General features: G+C 38.6%; 1 protein-coding gene across 5 annotated transcripts; it reads left to right on the top strand.

Annotated features, from left to right (window-relative positions):
- Positions 1 to 9,486: 9,486 nt before the first annotated feature.
- LOC131245591 (transcription factor bHLH144-like) lies at positions 9,487 to 14,616 on the top strand. Of its 5 annotated transcripts, XM_058245151.1 has the most exons (5): positions 9,487 to 9,648; positions 10,280 to 10,414; positions 10,567 to 10,749; positions 13,128 to 14,175; positions 14,304 to 14,616. In XM_058245151.1, exon 4 carries the CDS (start codon positions 13,456 to 13,458, stop codon positions 14,164 to 14,166), a length of 711 nt encoding a protein of 236 aa, XP_058101134.1. In that variant the 5' UTR covers positions 9,487 to 9,648; positions 10,280 to 10,414; positions 10,567 to 10,749; positions 13,128 to 13,455; the 3' UTR covers positions 14,167 to 14,175; positions 14,304 to 14,616. The 5 variants fall into 5 exon arrangements, with proteins under 5 accessions (XP_058101134.1, XP_058101130.1, XP_058101131.1 ...); XM_058245147.1 differs by having other exon boundaries at positions 13,128 to 14,616; XM_058245148.1 differs by having other exon boundaries at positions 9,488 to 9,648; positions 10,256 to 10,414; positions 13,128 to 14,616.
- Positions 14,617 to 15,287: the final 671 nt, after the last annotated feature.

Below are 15,287 nucleotides of genomic sequence, written 5' to 3'. Positions count from 1 at the left end.
CCATCGAATCCATTCACATTATGTGCGTTGTCAAGATCAAAGAAATACGTTACATGGCCTTTGAATTGGACGGTCTGGATTAGTAGATATATCTACCATGTGATCATGCCACGTGGTAGAGATGGAACAGAGTAAGCAAGTTGGACGCGGGCGCGGATTGGATACTGACAAGGTCAGTAGCCAAATCGCTACTGAAATGACGTCACCAAGCTTGTGGACCCCACCATGACGTATGTGTTGTATCCATACCGTCCAACCATTTGTAGAGTTTGTTTTATGATTTTACAAAGAGAATGAGATAGATCTAAAGTTCAAGTGGACCCACCATAGAAAATATTAGGGACAATGACATCCACAGTTCAAAACTTCTCAGGGGCCACGGTAGGATCGGGCTGATATTTTTCTTTTCACTTCGTCTATCTTTATGTTAACTTATGAATAGGTCTAATCTCATAAATACATCACAGTGGGCCTTATAAATGTTTCAACAGTGAGTGCGATTGCTCTCACGGTTTTCTATAGTGGTCTACTTGAAATTTAGATCTATCTCATTTTCTTTATAATGCCATGATCTCTACAAATGGTTGTACGGTATGGATACAACACATGTATCATGGTAGGGTCCACACAGCATGGTGAAGTCACTTCAGTGGCGATCTCTACAAATGGTTGGACGGCATAGATACAACATATGTATCATGGTAGGGTCCATACAGCTTGGTGACGTCACTTCAATGGCCATTTCACTACTGACCTGGTAAGTATCCAATCTGCGCACGTCAGACGCGGATTAGCTACAGAGAGGTCAAGTAGCGACTAGCAAGACACACTGTTGAAGTAACATCCCCTAATTCTGTGGGTCCCAGCATGATGTCTGTTTTATATCTACACCACATTTACTTGAAGATATCATTCCAGGGCATAAACCAAAGAATGAATCAGATCCAAAGCTCTGGAGAACCCCACTAAAGAAAGCAGTGGAGCCAGTGACGCCCACCATTAAAAACTTCGAATGGCCACAAAAGTGAAGAGAAAATTATTAAATTAATATTCCACCTTCACCTCTAAGAAAATCATTTCCTATGCTGAAAGGAAAAAGAGTTTTCAAGAGTTAAATCCAAATATACCACCATCCAACTTTAATGGTCTCACATGTACTGCATTTGCCAATGTAAACCCCAACGTTAGGTCCATGTGATTTAGACAATGCCATTTTGCTTAGGAACATCTTTGCTTTTCACTATAAGCCCCACATATAATACACATGCATGGTGCCTTTTAAAATGACAATGGTTACAAGGAGTCCCTTTAACCATGGGTTGCCGATCCCTTGCACCTCACATGCCAATGTGATGCATGTGCTTTTGTTCATTTACAATTGCTTTATATGTGCCATATGTACTAATTTGCCAATGTATATAAGTAATACCATTTTCCTTTAAGTTCCCTCACATGTTAGTGATAATGTCTCTCATACCAATATATCACCATACAACTTCAAGCACCTCTCATGTGTCACAATTCAATTTTAATTGTCCCACACTTGTTGTGTATGCCAAGCGTGCAGCTATTCATTTTCTAGCACTCTATGCATGCTAGATATGCTAATTTGACATATTGCAATACTTAATGAGATTTTTTTTTTTCAAGAAAGATTTTCTTTTGCGCCAAAAAAAAAAAATCAAATTAACAAAAATTGTAAAAACAAATAAGGAATACTATATTCCCTTTTTCATAATTACTTAAGGTTTCTCGAGAAACACTATTTCCTTTTCACATGCTTTTTACAAATCCAAACAAGCTCAAAGAGAAGTGAGAGAAAACTACCTGAAGGAATTGCTATCAAAATAAACTTAATTAATGAAAAGCTTATTTAATTAGTACATGAATATAAAAACAAAATTAATTGAGGTACTAATATATAAAAATCCCATTTTTTTCAAGTGGAGGTGGTGGGCCATTGCTGGATTATGCCATGTAGTGAAAAAGTCAATATTGTGTTATATAGATAGATAAGATTTATAACCAAGGGCCCACTTGCAACATTTAAAACCCATCTGTGCTTTGTAAAATCTCAAGTCACAGATCATGCAACACACATGCCATCTCGGCAAAGTAAGGGATCCAAGCCTCTTAGGTCAGTCGGATTTTGTAAAATGTGAGTGCTTTAGATGAAGAGTCTAATATACTTAGTGGCATCTATAGCACAGGATGACCAAATGAGGTCTCTCTTCCCTGAGATGGGAAATGAGAACTATGAGCCCCACATGAGGTTTGTGAATAAGTGATTGTCTGATAATTGGCAAGGAATATCCGTCTTTCAGCTTAGCAAAATCTTTCAAACTCATAAGCCCAGCTCGAGTCTATGATGGGCCAAGGCCAGACGGATATTAATCTACAATCATAGAGATTTTTTTTAGGACAGTCCACTGGGGGGCCGAGCATATCGACAGCGTCACAAAGAAATGCTCCAAAAAGGACGGTCAGATCATGAAGATTTTGAAGGTGCGGCCTTTTCACTTGGGGCCATGCATATCAATGGCCTGGATGGCCCAAAAATAATAAAAAGGGCCAAGCTGGGATTGAAAGGGAGAGAAACCTTTTGTGGGCTCGAATCTTTCTCTTTCTCAAGGAGTTCATTTTACCTCTACAGATATATACCCAATGAGGCCCACATGCTGAGATTGTTTGATATATGATCCATCTATGTTTTGTTGCTGCCATAATCAAGCTATCTTCCTCTCAAATAATTCAAGCTCAATTCAAACACTGCTGTTGATTAATAAATATTGCGCCATCCCACCACCCAAAATCCTTATTGAACCCAATCCAAAAAATTACAAAATAGTATTAGAAAGAGATTAGGAATTAAAAAAAATTTGTTGTTGGATATTGCAAAAATAGCTTTTCTAGGCTTTTGTATGTAAGGAACTGGAGTGAATGCTAGGAAGGACCTAGGTAGGTACTTTAAGAAACACATGTCTATTGGTAGGAGACACTCCATGTTTCTTCATTTGATCACCAATGACATTACTTATCATAATTCCATGACCTAACATTGGGCTACTGCTGAATTGAGAAAATTTTAAGAATGCCTTAAACCCCCGTTGCAGCATATGAGATTTGATTTATTTATTTATTTATTATTATTATTATTTTGAAACGTCAAGGGAAAATGAAATTTTAGCAGGGAAATCGTCCTTTGCATTAAGCGTCTAGTTATGGTAGACCCCCATTTTGCATTTTGAAATTCTTGAAGGATTGTTTGAATTGTTTAAATTTCAAGTAAATTAAAAGAATTATGTCATTATTGTGATTTCACAATCGTCAAATGAGACATTAAAGTGATCGATCAAATTCACATGCATCGAAGAGGCAAGTAAATGAATTTATAATTATTTCACTTTTACATATAATTTCTGTTGAAATTTTAAATTAGACACTTGTATGAATATGTTTTGGTGATGATTTGACATTGATGTGATGTGTTTTGATGAAGATTTAACATTATAGTGACGTAAAAATGTCATTGTTATGAATTTTTGTTGGTCAAACGAAATGTAAGAGTTGAAAGTCAAATACAACTGATGTCATCAAGTTACAAAAGTAATTTGTCATCATTATATGAATCACCAGGGCAGAGTTTGCATTGTTACCCCAGGGGCCTTAGCTAGACTAGCTCGAGTTAGATGAAGGGTGTCTAGGCATTGCATGTGCCAATGCAGCCATTCATCAAGTAGGCCCGCCACAAACATATCTTGGCTAAACAACCAGCCCCATGTTCTGATTAAGCTGGCCACACCGCGTGTAAAAAGAAAGTGATAAAAACATTGGAATAAAATGACCAACAAACTATGGATTGCCTATGACACTTGAACGAAGCTAAGTGGGCCCATGGTGATGTTTGTAAGAAACCCACAGTATACATCTATTTCGCCAGCTCTTGTTAAGGCATTGAGATGGATCTAAAACTCAGGTGGGCCACATATTGGGAAAAAGTGGGGAGTGAAATGCCTACTGTGAAACCTTTTTGAGTTCCACCTCAATGTTTATGTGCCATAAAAAATGTTCATAAGTTCATTTTCCAAAGGGATGAACTGAAAACATAAAAATATTGGTGTCGGTACAATACTTTTGTGGCCCTATGAAAGTTCTAATGATGGCTTTACTCCTTATTGTTTTTTATTATGTGGCCCCCTTGAATTTTGGATCCACTTCATTTTTGAGCTTATCTCTTGATAGGAGCTGGCAAAACAGATGGATGAGGTAGATTTCTCTAAAGCAGCACATTGGCCCCACCTTACTTAATAGTGGTTCCTGCCCTCAGGTGTGGCAGACAATCTATTTTCAACAACTGTTGCATATTTATATTTCATACACACCTAACCCACTCATTATTGGACCTGTTTCCTTTGTGCCCGGTTCATCTTCACAGTAGGCTACAAGGGATGAATGATAGTCATTTTACCGTAGGCTACACTAGGTGAATAATAGTCATTCCCTGAATGTGTGCGAGGTTAAGCCAAATTCTCTTCCTTCTCTTCTCATGTGAGGGAGTCCCCATAGGCCCCCTTTGAGAGCTTGTATTTGGAATACAGTAGATTCCAAATCACAAATTAAGGTGATTCTAAATTTGTAGTTGAGGTTGGCAGCTCAATGCATTAGAATCCCAAAATAGCAATGCATTAATGAAATTTTGTAGTATATTTATAAAATTTTTAATTAATTATTAAATTAACTTTAATATTTATAATTAATGTACATGTGTAATATTTGATAAAATGATTGTAACAAGCCCAGTAAAATGCATACTTTACAAAAAATTAAGAAATTCCAAACCTTGGGTGGGCTACAAGCATACAATCTTAAACGAATAAGTAGGCAATGTTTTTTAACTGTCAATTTACATGGCCAATATTTGGATTGTTCATGTCATTCTATTGAAGTAGTTTTAGTGATTTGGTTGATAATTTGCTTACTTTGGGTACCATCAACATGCCACCTATATGATAAGTTAGTAGCCTAGCAGTACATTTGTTACACATGCAACTCTTGTTCTTTTAAAAATGTGCCAAGAAAGTTATTTTATTCTGAATTACATCAAAATTAAGAAATTTTAAAATACAACAAAATTATGTATTTCAAATACCTCATAATTCACCTGCCGAATGACTTTCGAATTTCAAATGCACTCAAATCTGCATAGTAAGAAAGTGTCTAAAAAAGGTACTTGATTCTTAATCATAGCAAATAGAAAGAGATTTTAGAATGCAGCAAAATTATATAGTTTAAACACCTCCTGTTCCAAATACCTTTGAATTGACATTTGCAAACAACCTATTGGATTTCAAATGTAATCAAATATGCTCAAATCTATGCTACCAAACTGATTTGAAATACACGATTTTACTACTTCGAAATCTCTACCCTTTGTTGTGATTCAAAGTAAAATGCCTTTTTGGCTTCTTTTTAAAGGTAGGAGAGCCATATAACAAAATACTACATGACTACTAATCTATTGTAAACTGTCACAATGATGATACAAAAAAAAAAAAGCAAGAAAAAAAAAGATCAGCTATATTGCTAAAATTACATTAATAAAATGATCCAAATAATCCAAATATTTGCTTTGTAAATCAACGGTTAAAAGATATTGGCGAGTCACTCGTTTGTCATCCTATGCTTGTGGCCCACTCAAGGCTTGGAATTTCATAATTTTTTGCCTTGGTACATAATTTAATGAACTTGTTACAATCATGCTATCAAATATCACAAATGTAAATTAATTAAAAATATTATAATTAATTTAATAATCAAACTTAAATTCATATAAATATACTTTTATAATTTCAATGCAATGCTATTTTTAGATTACAGTGTATTTTAGTTACAATCTACCCAATCAATCTGACGATTAAAAATCACCATGATTTGTGATTTGAAATCCCATTCCAAATATAAACTCCCAATCAGGCCATTAGCATTCATCTCTCTTCAGTGAAGCCAGTCTTAACTCTTTCAACCCTCCGTTCTGAAACTGAGCAGAGGAACTTCATATGTCCTCCTGCATTTAAGATCACGTGGGGTTGCAATCTCTCCTTCAGATTCACCCCTCGATAACTCCCTATCAACCGTACTGGATTCCGGTTACGTATACTTCACTTTCTACCTCATATAGAAAATTGTCGTACCTTCCGATTATACTTTCCCTTTTATAGATAATCAGTGTCCCACGTACAAACCTAATGTTTTGTACACATACCTACGTACAAAATCGTCCACACCATGTTTTCAAGGTTCAAAACAGTAGGAAAATATAATACCGTATCAGGAATGTATAGCCCATACAAGATACATTACACCCATGGCCAGCTTGTTTATTAATAGAATTATAACAGCCACATTGCATGTTTCTGCCTATACTCACAAATAAGGTTCGAAATTAAAAAAATATTAATTAATAAATAAATAAAACGGGTTGCAACAGGGCTGAAAGTTAGGCGGGTTGGGTTGGGTTGGGTTGGGTTGGGTTGGGTCGGGTCGGGTCAAACCCAAGAGTCCTTTGCCTCAAGGTCCTCTACCCTGACCTAACCCAACATAACTTTGAGTTGGGAATTCTCAACCCAAGCCTAACTCAAATGGACTCGGTCGGATTGGTTGGGTGGATACATGCTAATATTTTTGTTATTACACTAGTTTATTATATTTTAATACACATCATATTTTTGTATTTATCATATTATCAATTATATATATAATTATTTATAGTAAAGAAATTTATTCTTTCTAGACAATCAAGCTAAAATATAGGACAACTAGTCCTTTAAAAAGTCATATTGTGTAGCACACAATCTATTTGAGAGAGAAAAATCCAACTTATCTTGTTAGCTTGAGTCATTGAAAATGATGTGGACCAATGAGAAATGGTGGCACTGGAAATTCCTATCCTTCCAAGAGATGATTTACACTCATTTATAATTTATAAATAACTTATATATCAATTGGGGCTGGGCTGGGCTGGGCTGGGCAACCCTAGCCTTTAACCTGAGCACGAAGTAAGTTTTAAAAGGTTAGTGTTTGTATACCTCAGACCTGAGACTGGATCCAATACATCCAACCCAATGTGGGGTGGGCCACGGGTCGGCTGGGTTGAACACACCCAACTTTCAGCCCCAGGTTGCACTGAGGAATGGCGTGGTTTCATGCTGCGTGGTACTATTTACCTATTGGTCCACCTGTAGCGGTGAGTGGGACATTGTCGTGTTGCACGCGAGAGCAGCACGTGTCCGGCGTCTCTTGACTAAGGGACATGATAAGATGTTTGGTTAGTTGATTAGCATTATAAATAAATAAAATAAAGATAGAAAAGGGAGAAAATGGCCCCATGGCCCATGTGCACCGTGCTCGTCTTTGTTGGTATTGCAATTGCATCACTTTTAAGTTGTGCGGCCGTGCTTTCCACATGTTTCTTCTAACATGGTTTGAAAATAAATACGCATGGATAAGCCACTGGGAAATGATGGAAAACTCACACTGATGACATCACTGTAAATGTACTTCATCGCCATCTAAGCTCGATGAGATATGCACCCCACATATGCACCCCACCTCACCCTTTTAACTAGCTGAAAGGATTAGAAAGTGGGCCCTCCGCATCTCATTGTTGCTTAATTATATTTTACCAGTGGTGATATTCACACACAAAATGCAAGTAGTAAAATGTAAAATTATATTTCATTCGCCAAAATAGTCCATACAATGCCGGATGACGTGCAGCCATGAACAACACGTTCCGTAGCAAATCTTGATTGGTCCCTCTCTAATCTTCTAATCTGGGAATTCTTTGATTAAACCACTAATTTATGAACGGTGCAGATTACAAAACCATGTCCCACTTTTCAGGATTGAATACCATGTGAATTGTGTGAAGATGCTGGCCATGTATATCCGTACCTGGTTACACCTCCTTTTTTAAGGGAGGGTTTCGCACAGGGTATTAGATGTGATTAGGTGAGATAGAATTGCATTTGGTCTAATACAATTCCATCAGCATTTGGAGAGGATGAAAAAGGTTGGGATTATGTGGGGTAGATTTGCATCTAGCTCCATGGAACTGCATTTAATCCCGGCAAGAGTTTAGTGAATTTTGAAAACCACTACACATGCGAGCACCACGTTGATGCATTGAATAAAGCCGATGTTTGTATTTTTCTTTCTTCAGTGTCTGCGTACCTGGTAAATAAACAATGGACAGAGCCTTAAAACGGTTTTAAAAGTAGGAATCATTACCTCCACTGCTTCCTTGCTTCCTGTGGCGTGGTCAGTTTTAGATTTACTTCAATTTCTGCCTCAAACCCGAAATGAGTTGACAGAATAGATGAACGGCGGATGAAAAACATTAGAGCATGGCGTGCCCTCAAAGTTCACTCCGTATGCTGTAGCCTCTTGGGTTACGCTGCAATCCGCGCTCCCATCCATCCACGTAATCAATAAACGAGTTAGATAACAGATAAACAGTACATTGAGTAAAAGATGGGCGTCAAAGGGATTAAAAAAATCAAGGTGGCTATCATTTGTACGGTTAGGATCGTCCAGTCATGCGATCTTCAGAAATTGCTGCATCGACGGTGATCCCTACAACATGGACGGTGTTGATTGATATGCATATAGGCCCCATACAAGTTAGAGGAGTCACCATTATTTTAAAAGTTGCTATGGACTATCATCGCAGTCTTGCTACGCCTAACCTTGCCGTAGATCTTTCCGTCGTACAAAGACCATGAGAGATTGACTATTGATACGCATGACCATAGCTACTCTACGGCTACGTCAATCCAGACCGTGCAAGTAGTAGTAGTACTATGAAACGGGTACAGTCCAAGATCTAAACCTAACAAGTGACCCTAAACGTACCGTAACCATCCGATTGTTGGCCATCAAATGAACGGGTAAAAACAAAGTAGAAGCGACGGTCAAAACTCTACAGAAAAGTGTCCATTCTAAATTCCAGAAGAGTATCCATTAATCACAGGATTGAAGAGATCCACATAATTTTGATCCATTCATTTCGACGGCTTTGATTGAGATAGTTTAAGTAACATATGGTTAATCGATGTGCAAGAGTATAGATTGGTATAGTCCGTCGGATCATCTAACGGTTTCCACTTTCAGAATCAAATCCACACCAGATAGAGATAGGCCCGACAACAAGTAACCCAACCCTCACGAGAGGCATGTTGAAACGCGTCCACGCCCCCCTCGTGAGCCCACCAGGTTTCACCACGCGCGCCGGAATCCAACGGCTGACATCAGATCCGCGATTAACGGAAAGCATTATCGAGGCGCGAATCCAACGGTTCTGGACACTTCCGGGTTGGGCTCGTCCGGTCTGCCGGTGGAGGGCACCCTTCCCTATACAAATCGTTCTAGGACTAACCATGGTTAAGATCAAACCCGACCATTGAGTTAAATCTGTCTTCTCTCTCTTCTTTAGAAAGGCCTTTCTCTTTATCTGCATTTACTTCAGCTCTCTCTCCCTCTCTCTCTCACTCTATCAAATCCTCTGAAATTGCAGTCAACACGCCCGACTTTAATCGATCTGAGTTCCTTTTCGTCTTCCTCGCGTCGCGATCCCTTCAGAAACCCTAGGTTTGTTTCTGTTGCCTTTTCTTTTTACCCGCTTCTAACGAATTGCTTCTGTTTTTAGGGTTTTCAGTACATTTTTCTCGCGATTTTTTATTTGTTTCCTGGATTTCTTATCTATATTGTATTTCTCGTTGTGTTTGTAGATTTCATCTGATTCTCTTTGATCTGCGGCCTTGTTGTGGATTTTTCATGGATCTACGCCTCGATTTTGGGATTTTTTGAGCGTAGATTTGGTTCTTTTTCGATTACGTCTCAGATCCGATCGGGTTTTTATTTTTATTTTTTATTTTTTTTAAAGATTTTCTATTGCTTTGACAGATATTTACTTTCATGCCGTTAGATTCCGCCGTTTCTCTTCTTTCTTTCTTTTTATTTTCTTTTTCCAAAATTTAAACACGAATTTTCTGATTTTGTTGGTTTTCTATTTTTATTTGATTGTTTTCCCATTCCTGTACAAGTTTCTGCCAAAAAATCTTCTGCTTTTAGCGTCATTTATTTTTGGATTTATTTATTTATTTTATTTTTTAAGTTTGCCTTGTTTTATTGCTTCTAGCGGATGGTGTTTTGTGTGAATAGTCCATAATCCAACAATTTCTACTAATTCTAGCAGATATTTACACCCGCAGTTTGGCAGTCTTCGGTGCAGATTTTGAAGGATTTAAAGGAATCTAGCAGCATGCCTTGGACGTCTTCTTTTGTGAATTACAGCCGGAACTGCGTTCGCTTGGTGGTGTTCTTCCGTGTCATACTATAAGATTGGATCTTCTTTGTATGATATTCTTCTCTTGAAGTTTTGGCCTTTCATCTTTCATTTCCTCTCTTAATTCAATGAAACATATCCTGAAAATGGAAATATGTGATTCAACTAAGAAATCTTGGGCCATTTGATTCACTATGTCTTCTTTGGGGCCGCTGATACAGGTGAAATAGCTTTGAATTGTAAGCGGGGCATTTCTTTTTCCACTTTTGTTCCATACCGGTCCTGGAAGAGTGATGATGTACATTGCTGTTAATCTAAGAGGATACCGAACAGTGAGGGAAGTTGGAAAAATTACAATGAACGTCAGAATCATCGCATACTACCAATTGATGCAAGTTTGTCAGGTAAATATGTTCTCTCTGGGTTTTGGTGTTTTCCCATATCTATTCTTTTGGGTGGTTATGATCTTGAGCATCATTGTTTTTTGAGTGTTTTGTAAATATCTGCCCATATTTTTGTTGCTAAAAGTGTTGAATTTATTGAAAAGGTATGTCATTATATTGCAGTTTTACAAAGATTACTCTCAAGATAGCATAAGAGAATACTCTCATTAGCTTATTCTTACTGTGATTTGTGAGAAATAGGTGGTTCCCCTTTTCACAGTTTATTGTGTGTAATTTCTCAAATCTATCTAAGTTTCTTTCGGGTCATGTTGTCATTTAATCATTAAAAAACTACCATGAAGAGAAACTTAAGGAAATTCACGAAGTAATTGCTTTCTGATTGGATGTAATGGAATTACTCAATGGATCTGGACAATGAGGATACAATATTTCTCTTGGGAAACTGTGTGATGGCAATCCATCAACATGACAGTCAGGCGGATGCCTTTGTCTTTATTTTCCTTGTTTTTTGGGTAATGTTTATATGCTTTATACGTAGTAGTCTACTTTTATTTATTTATTTACTTTTTTTAAGATGACAATTTTATTAAGAAGCGAAAAGAAAACACCAACTACAACAAGCAGGGGGCGCCGAGAAGGTGACCCAAGTACAGCCCAAGAAAATCCGGATTACATCCTTTTAATTTAGAAACACAAGAAGCCCAATCTATAACCAACAATCTAGCTTGTTGGGATGTGCTTTCCACCAACTTCTTGGTATTGCTGAAACACCTAGCATTCATTTGTTCCCAAATTGCCCACCAGATTGCAAGCAAAGCCATTCTCACCTTCTTCATTTGCCTTAGGCCAACCCCATGCCAAGCATACGAAAGACGATCCACCAACTCTGGAGCAGACCACATCATATGAAAACCAGCCCAACATATCTGCCCAAATTGGGCCCACAAAAGGGCAATGCACAAAGAGATGATCCACTTCTCATCAACACAAAATATAAATATTAGGAATCACCATTGATCTTTTCCGGAGGTTTTAATGGTTAGTACTTTCTTCCTTCCAACCAACCATCTAATCTAGTCAGTGTCAGTCTATTTGTTTTGGTGCAAATATATTGTGCCACATTACTTCTATTCTTTTTTATTATCAGTATTATTTTTTGTTCTATTATATTATGGCCGCAGGGATAGGCTCTATAACTTATAAGGTAAGCATAGGGAGGCCTGTCAGATTTCCGGGGTCATTGACCCAAATGGGGGCGGCAAATGGGAAGTGCGATATTGGTTGACTGTACGGAAAATATATATTAAAAGAAAAAATGATGATGGCACAAATTCTCCACAGAAACCAAATAGATTGCTGGAAGACAGGAACCAGAAATTTCAAGCACATGAGGAAGAATTGGAGAAAATAAGATAACCTATGTAGGAACTTCCAATGAGTTGGAGGGACACAACCTCTCCAAAAGCAATTGCTTCAATTTAGACATAGTGAATATTTATAAACTCTAACAATCCCTAATTCTAACACAAGTGGGAAAATAGCCAGGATAAGAAGTTACTAATTAGTGACAAAACCACCCATAAGAAATCTCCACAAGCTGGTATCCATAGAAGAGGTAACTGATTTTTTATTTTTTATTTTGTTTAAAATCTTCGAAAACAAGAAGGGCAGAACCCCTGAATTTGGAGAAAATAGCATCACCGATCATATATGCAAGATCAAGTAGATATTTGGGGAAAACTACCCTACAAATTGGAGATCTGAACACAGATTTGACCAGTCAATCATGACTGCATTTCTGTGTACTGTCAAAGCATGGCTGCATGGCATGGCTTCATAGGCCTGTTAGGCCTGTTTAATGTGCCTGGCTTTTGGGGTGGTTGGGATGACAACCTGCACTGAGCAAGGTAAAGTTTTCCCACCTTTTCCTCCATGTATCATGTTTAACATAGGAATGAGTTCTTTTTTGTATCTTAACCAAGATATGGTGCTCACACTTCACGTTCGCATTCAGAAGTGCATGCACCGAACTGTACCTGTTACGTGAAACCAGGGAAGTTTGGTACTTCTAGACCAAAGTTTGCCTGTTTAAAAGAAGAAAAATGAATTATTTGCTAGCAATGCAATTTTTCCTCTAAATTACAGGCAAACAAATATATTTTTGTATTTAATATGGTTATTTCTTGAAACTACGTGGTTGTTTGCATGAATTCACAAGCTTTCTTGCTGTCACATACGTGCGCGGACACACACACACACACTTTTTCGTGTCACTCCATGTATTTCTGTTTTCTCAATAAATTGTATGTGCACCTAATTATTACAAAATGATCACTGCAGCACCATTAATCTATCTTTTTTTCCTTGATACATGGTAGGCTGAGTACTTCCGTCAATTGCTTAAACCTGTTACGTAGTCCAACTATTTGGGAAGCTCTGAAACTGAGACCGTCATTTTCTTGCTTAACTCATTCATCACAACGCATTGAAAGAGATGAAATAATTTTGATGGCTGTGATCTCCCACACCCTCATCGCAGTAGTGTAAACTCCCGTCTAGTCTCCCCTGTACTGTAAACTACACATCCCATCCTTGTCAGGACGTATGATCGAACCCAAAACCAGTGCCATCGAACCCTAAACCAGTGTGATCCGAGCACCAACCTAGCATTCATCTGTACTTCGCATCCAACATCCAGAAAGACCTATGCAGAGTGACCAGAAATTTTACCCTAGAAAGGTGGTGCCCCCTCCTACATCCGAAGTGGATGGTTATACCTACAACATCCCTGTTGCACCCTCCTTAGACCCAACTCTAGTGACTGGGAAGCCCGTGGGGCCCTTTCATGGAGTCGAAATCCAAGCCTCTGAGATGTGTCCCAAGAACTTCATCATCTTTGACCAGACCGATAACAAGAGCAGGATCATGTTCCACCCTGCAATGGCCAGCAAGTTTCATTACCCTGGCTTTGATATCCATGCAACTTACACTCAAGAGAATGTCGGTGGTAAAGATGAAGAGGACAATGAATCCATACTCAAGGAAGATACGAAGGATATTGATGCTTTGATGAGCTTGGAAGAGGACGAAGACGAAGACGAGGAGGTCAGCACTGGCCGCACTATGGGCGACTGCAGGAGCAGCTCCCCAGATTCAGATTCCACAAACAGCACCAATTCCCACAATACAAGGCTGTCCTCCCTTCAAAAGCAATTCTCTTGTAACGCAAGCAGCTGCAGCACCAGCAGCAAAAGGAAGCAACAGAGAATGAAGAAGATGATGAAGGCACTGAGAGGGATCGTGCCCGGTGGCAATCGTATGGATACTGCCACAGTGCTTGATGAAGCCGTTAGATACCTGAAGTCTCTGAAGGTAGAGGTGAAGAAGCTTGGGATAGGGAATTTCAAGAAGAATTAAGCTCCCAAGGTAATCCTGAATATAATCAACCTCTACAGTATTGATTATCGTTAATATGTTATTGTTGTTGTTATTATTATTATGACTCTGGTAGGAGCGATATCTCGCTCCCGCACTCACTGTCTTAACTTTTAAAGCATGGAGGCCGTTTGAAGGTTGATGACGGTATTTGGTATGGGATGGGTGATGCCTTGCTTTGGAGTAGTGGATGCTGTTGCTCTAAGGATATTTCTTTTCCTTTTTCTTTTTCCTTAGTGGGGTTTTCGACTTTTTAAACTTTTCTGACCCAGACCCTTTCTTCCTTATGGAGGAATGAGGGTGGGTTTGATGATGGAGGGTGACTTGTGTATGTGATCTTCATATTCTGTCAAAATCTGTGTGTCGGACCTAGCACTGGCTCTTTTAATGGAATGCTTAATTTTAAAAAAAATTCATCTTCTTGTTCTTGTAGCTTTTGGAATCTTAGTATGTTTCTTTATTGTTGTTGTGTTTCATTTTTGCTTTGAGATGGGAAGATAGATGTTAATGGCTGCATTTTAAAATCATTTTTTTTTTTTTTGTGGGTGTGCGCGTGAACTGGTCTTTATCTTTGTTAAAGTGCTTTTACTCCGTATTACCTTGGATGCACTCATCTGTGGGGTCGGTATTGTGTTTATCTGCTTCTTATTTTATATCATCTACATATGTTGGAGGAATAGAAACATGGGAGGTTGAGGTTCTGTGCATTTTGTCACTAGAGAAGCGACAGGGTGTTTGGCACCAGAGATTTTAACGTGGTGCCACGAGTTCGCATGGTCTCTGGACCACCACTCATTAGGTCAGGGGCACATTGTGAATGGGTGCTGGCCCAAAAATTAGGCGAGTCCACTCTTCAGATGGGCCACGCCTGATTAAAAAAGGGACGTTGTGCTCCTTGATGGGCAGGGAATTTTCAAGGTGGCTGCCACTAAAAGAGTGGCCCAGATCCCGCATTCTCTGCCCCTGTTTTGGCAGGGACTGCAAGCGACCTCACCGCATGGCAGTCATTGAGGAAATGACCCGTGGGGGCATGGCCATTTTGACTAGTTACGTATTGTCAGTGTCGTTTTAACTGCGTGCCAAACAACGGACAATGGGACACA

The sequence above is a fragment of the Magnolia sinica genome, chromosome 5 (genome assembly GCF_029962835.1).
Source record: "Magnolia sinica isolate HGM2019 chromosome 5, MsV1, whole genome shotgun sequence".
Classification (NCBI taxonomy): Eukaryota; Viridiplantae; Streptophyta; class Magnoliopsida; order Magnoliales; family Magnoliaceae; genus Magnolia; species Magnolia sinica.
Note: the sequence above shows the minus strand (reverse complement) of the source record. Positions and strands in the feature narration are given on the sequence as shown.

Bases quoted from the DNA above. Each gene is read 5' to 3' on its own strand.
- LOC131245591 (XM_058245151.1), top strand. From the start codon at position 13,456: ATGCAGAGTGACCAGAAATTTTACCCTAGAAAGGTGGTGCCCCCTCCT.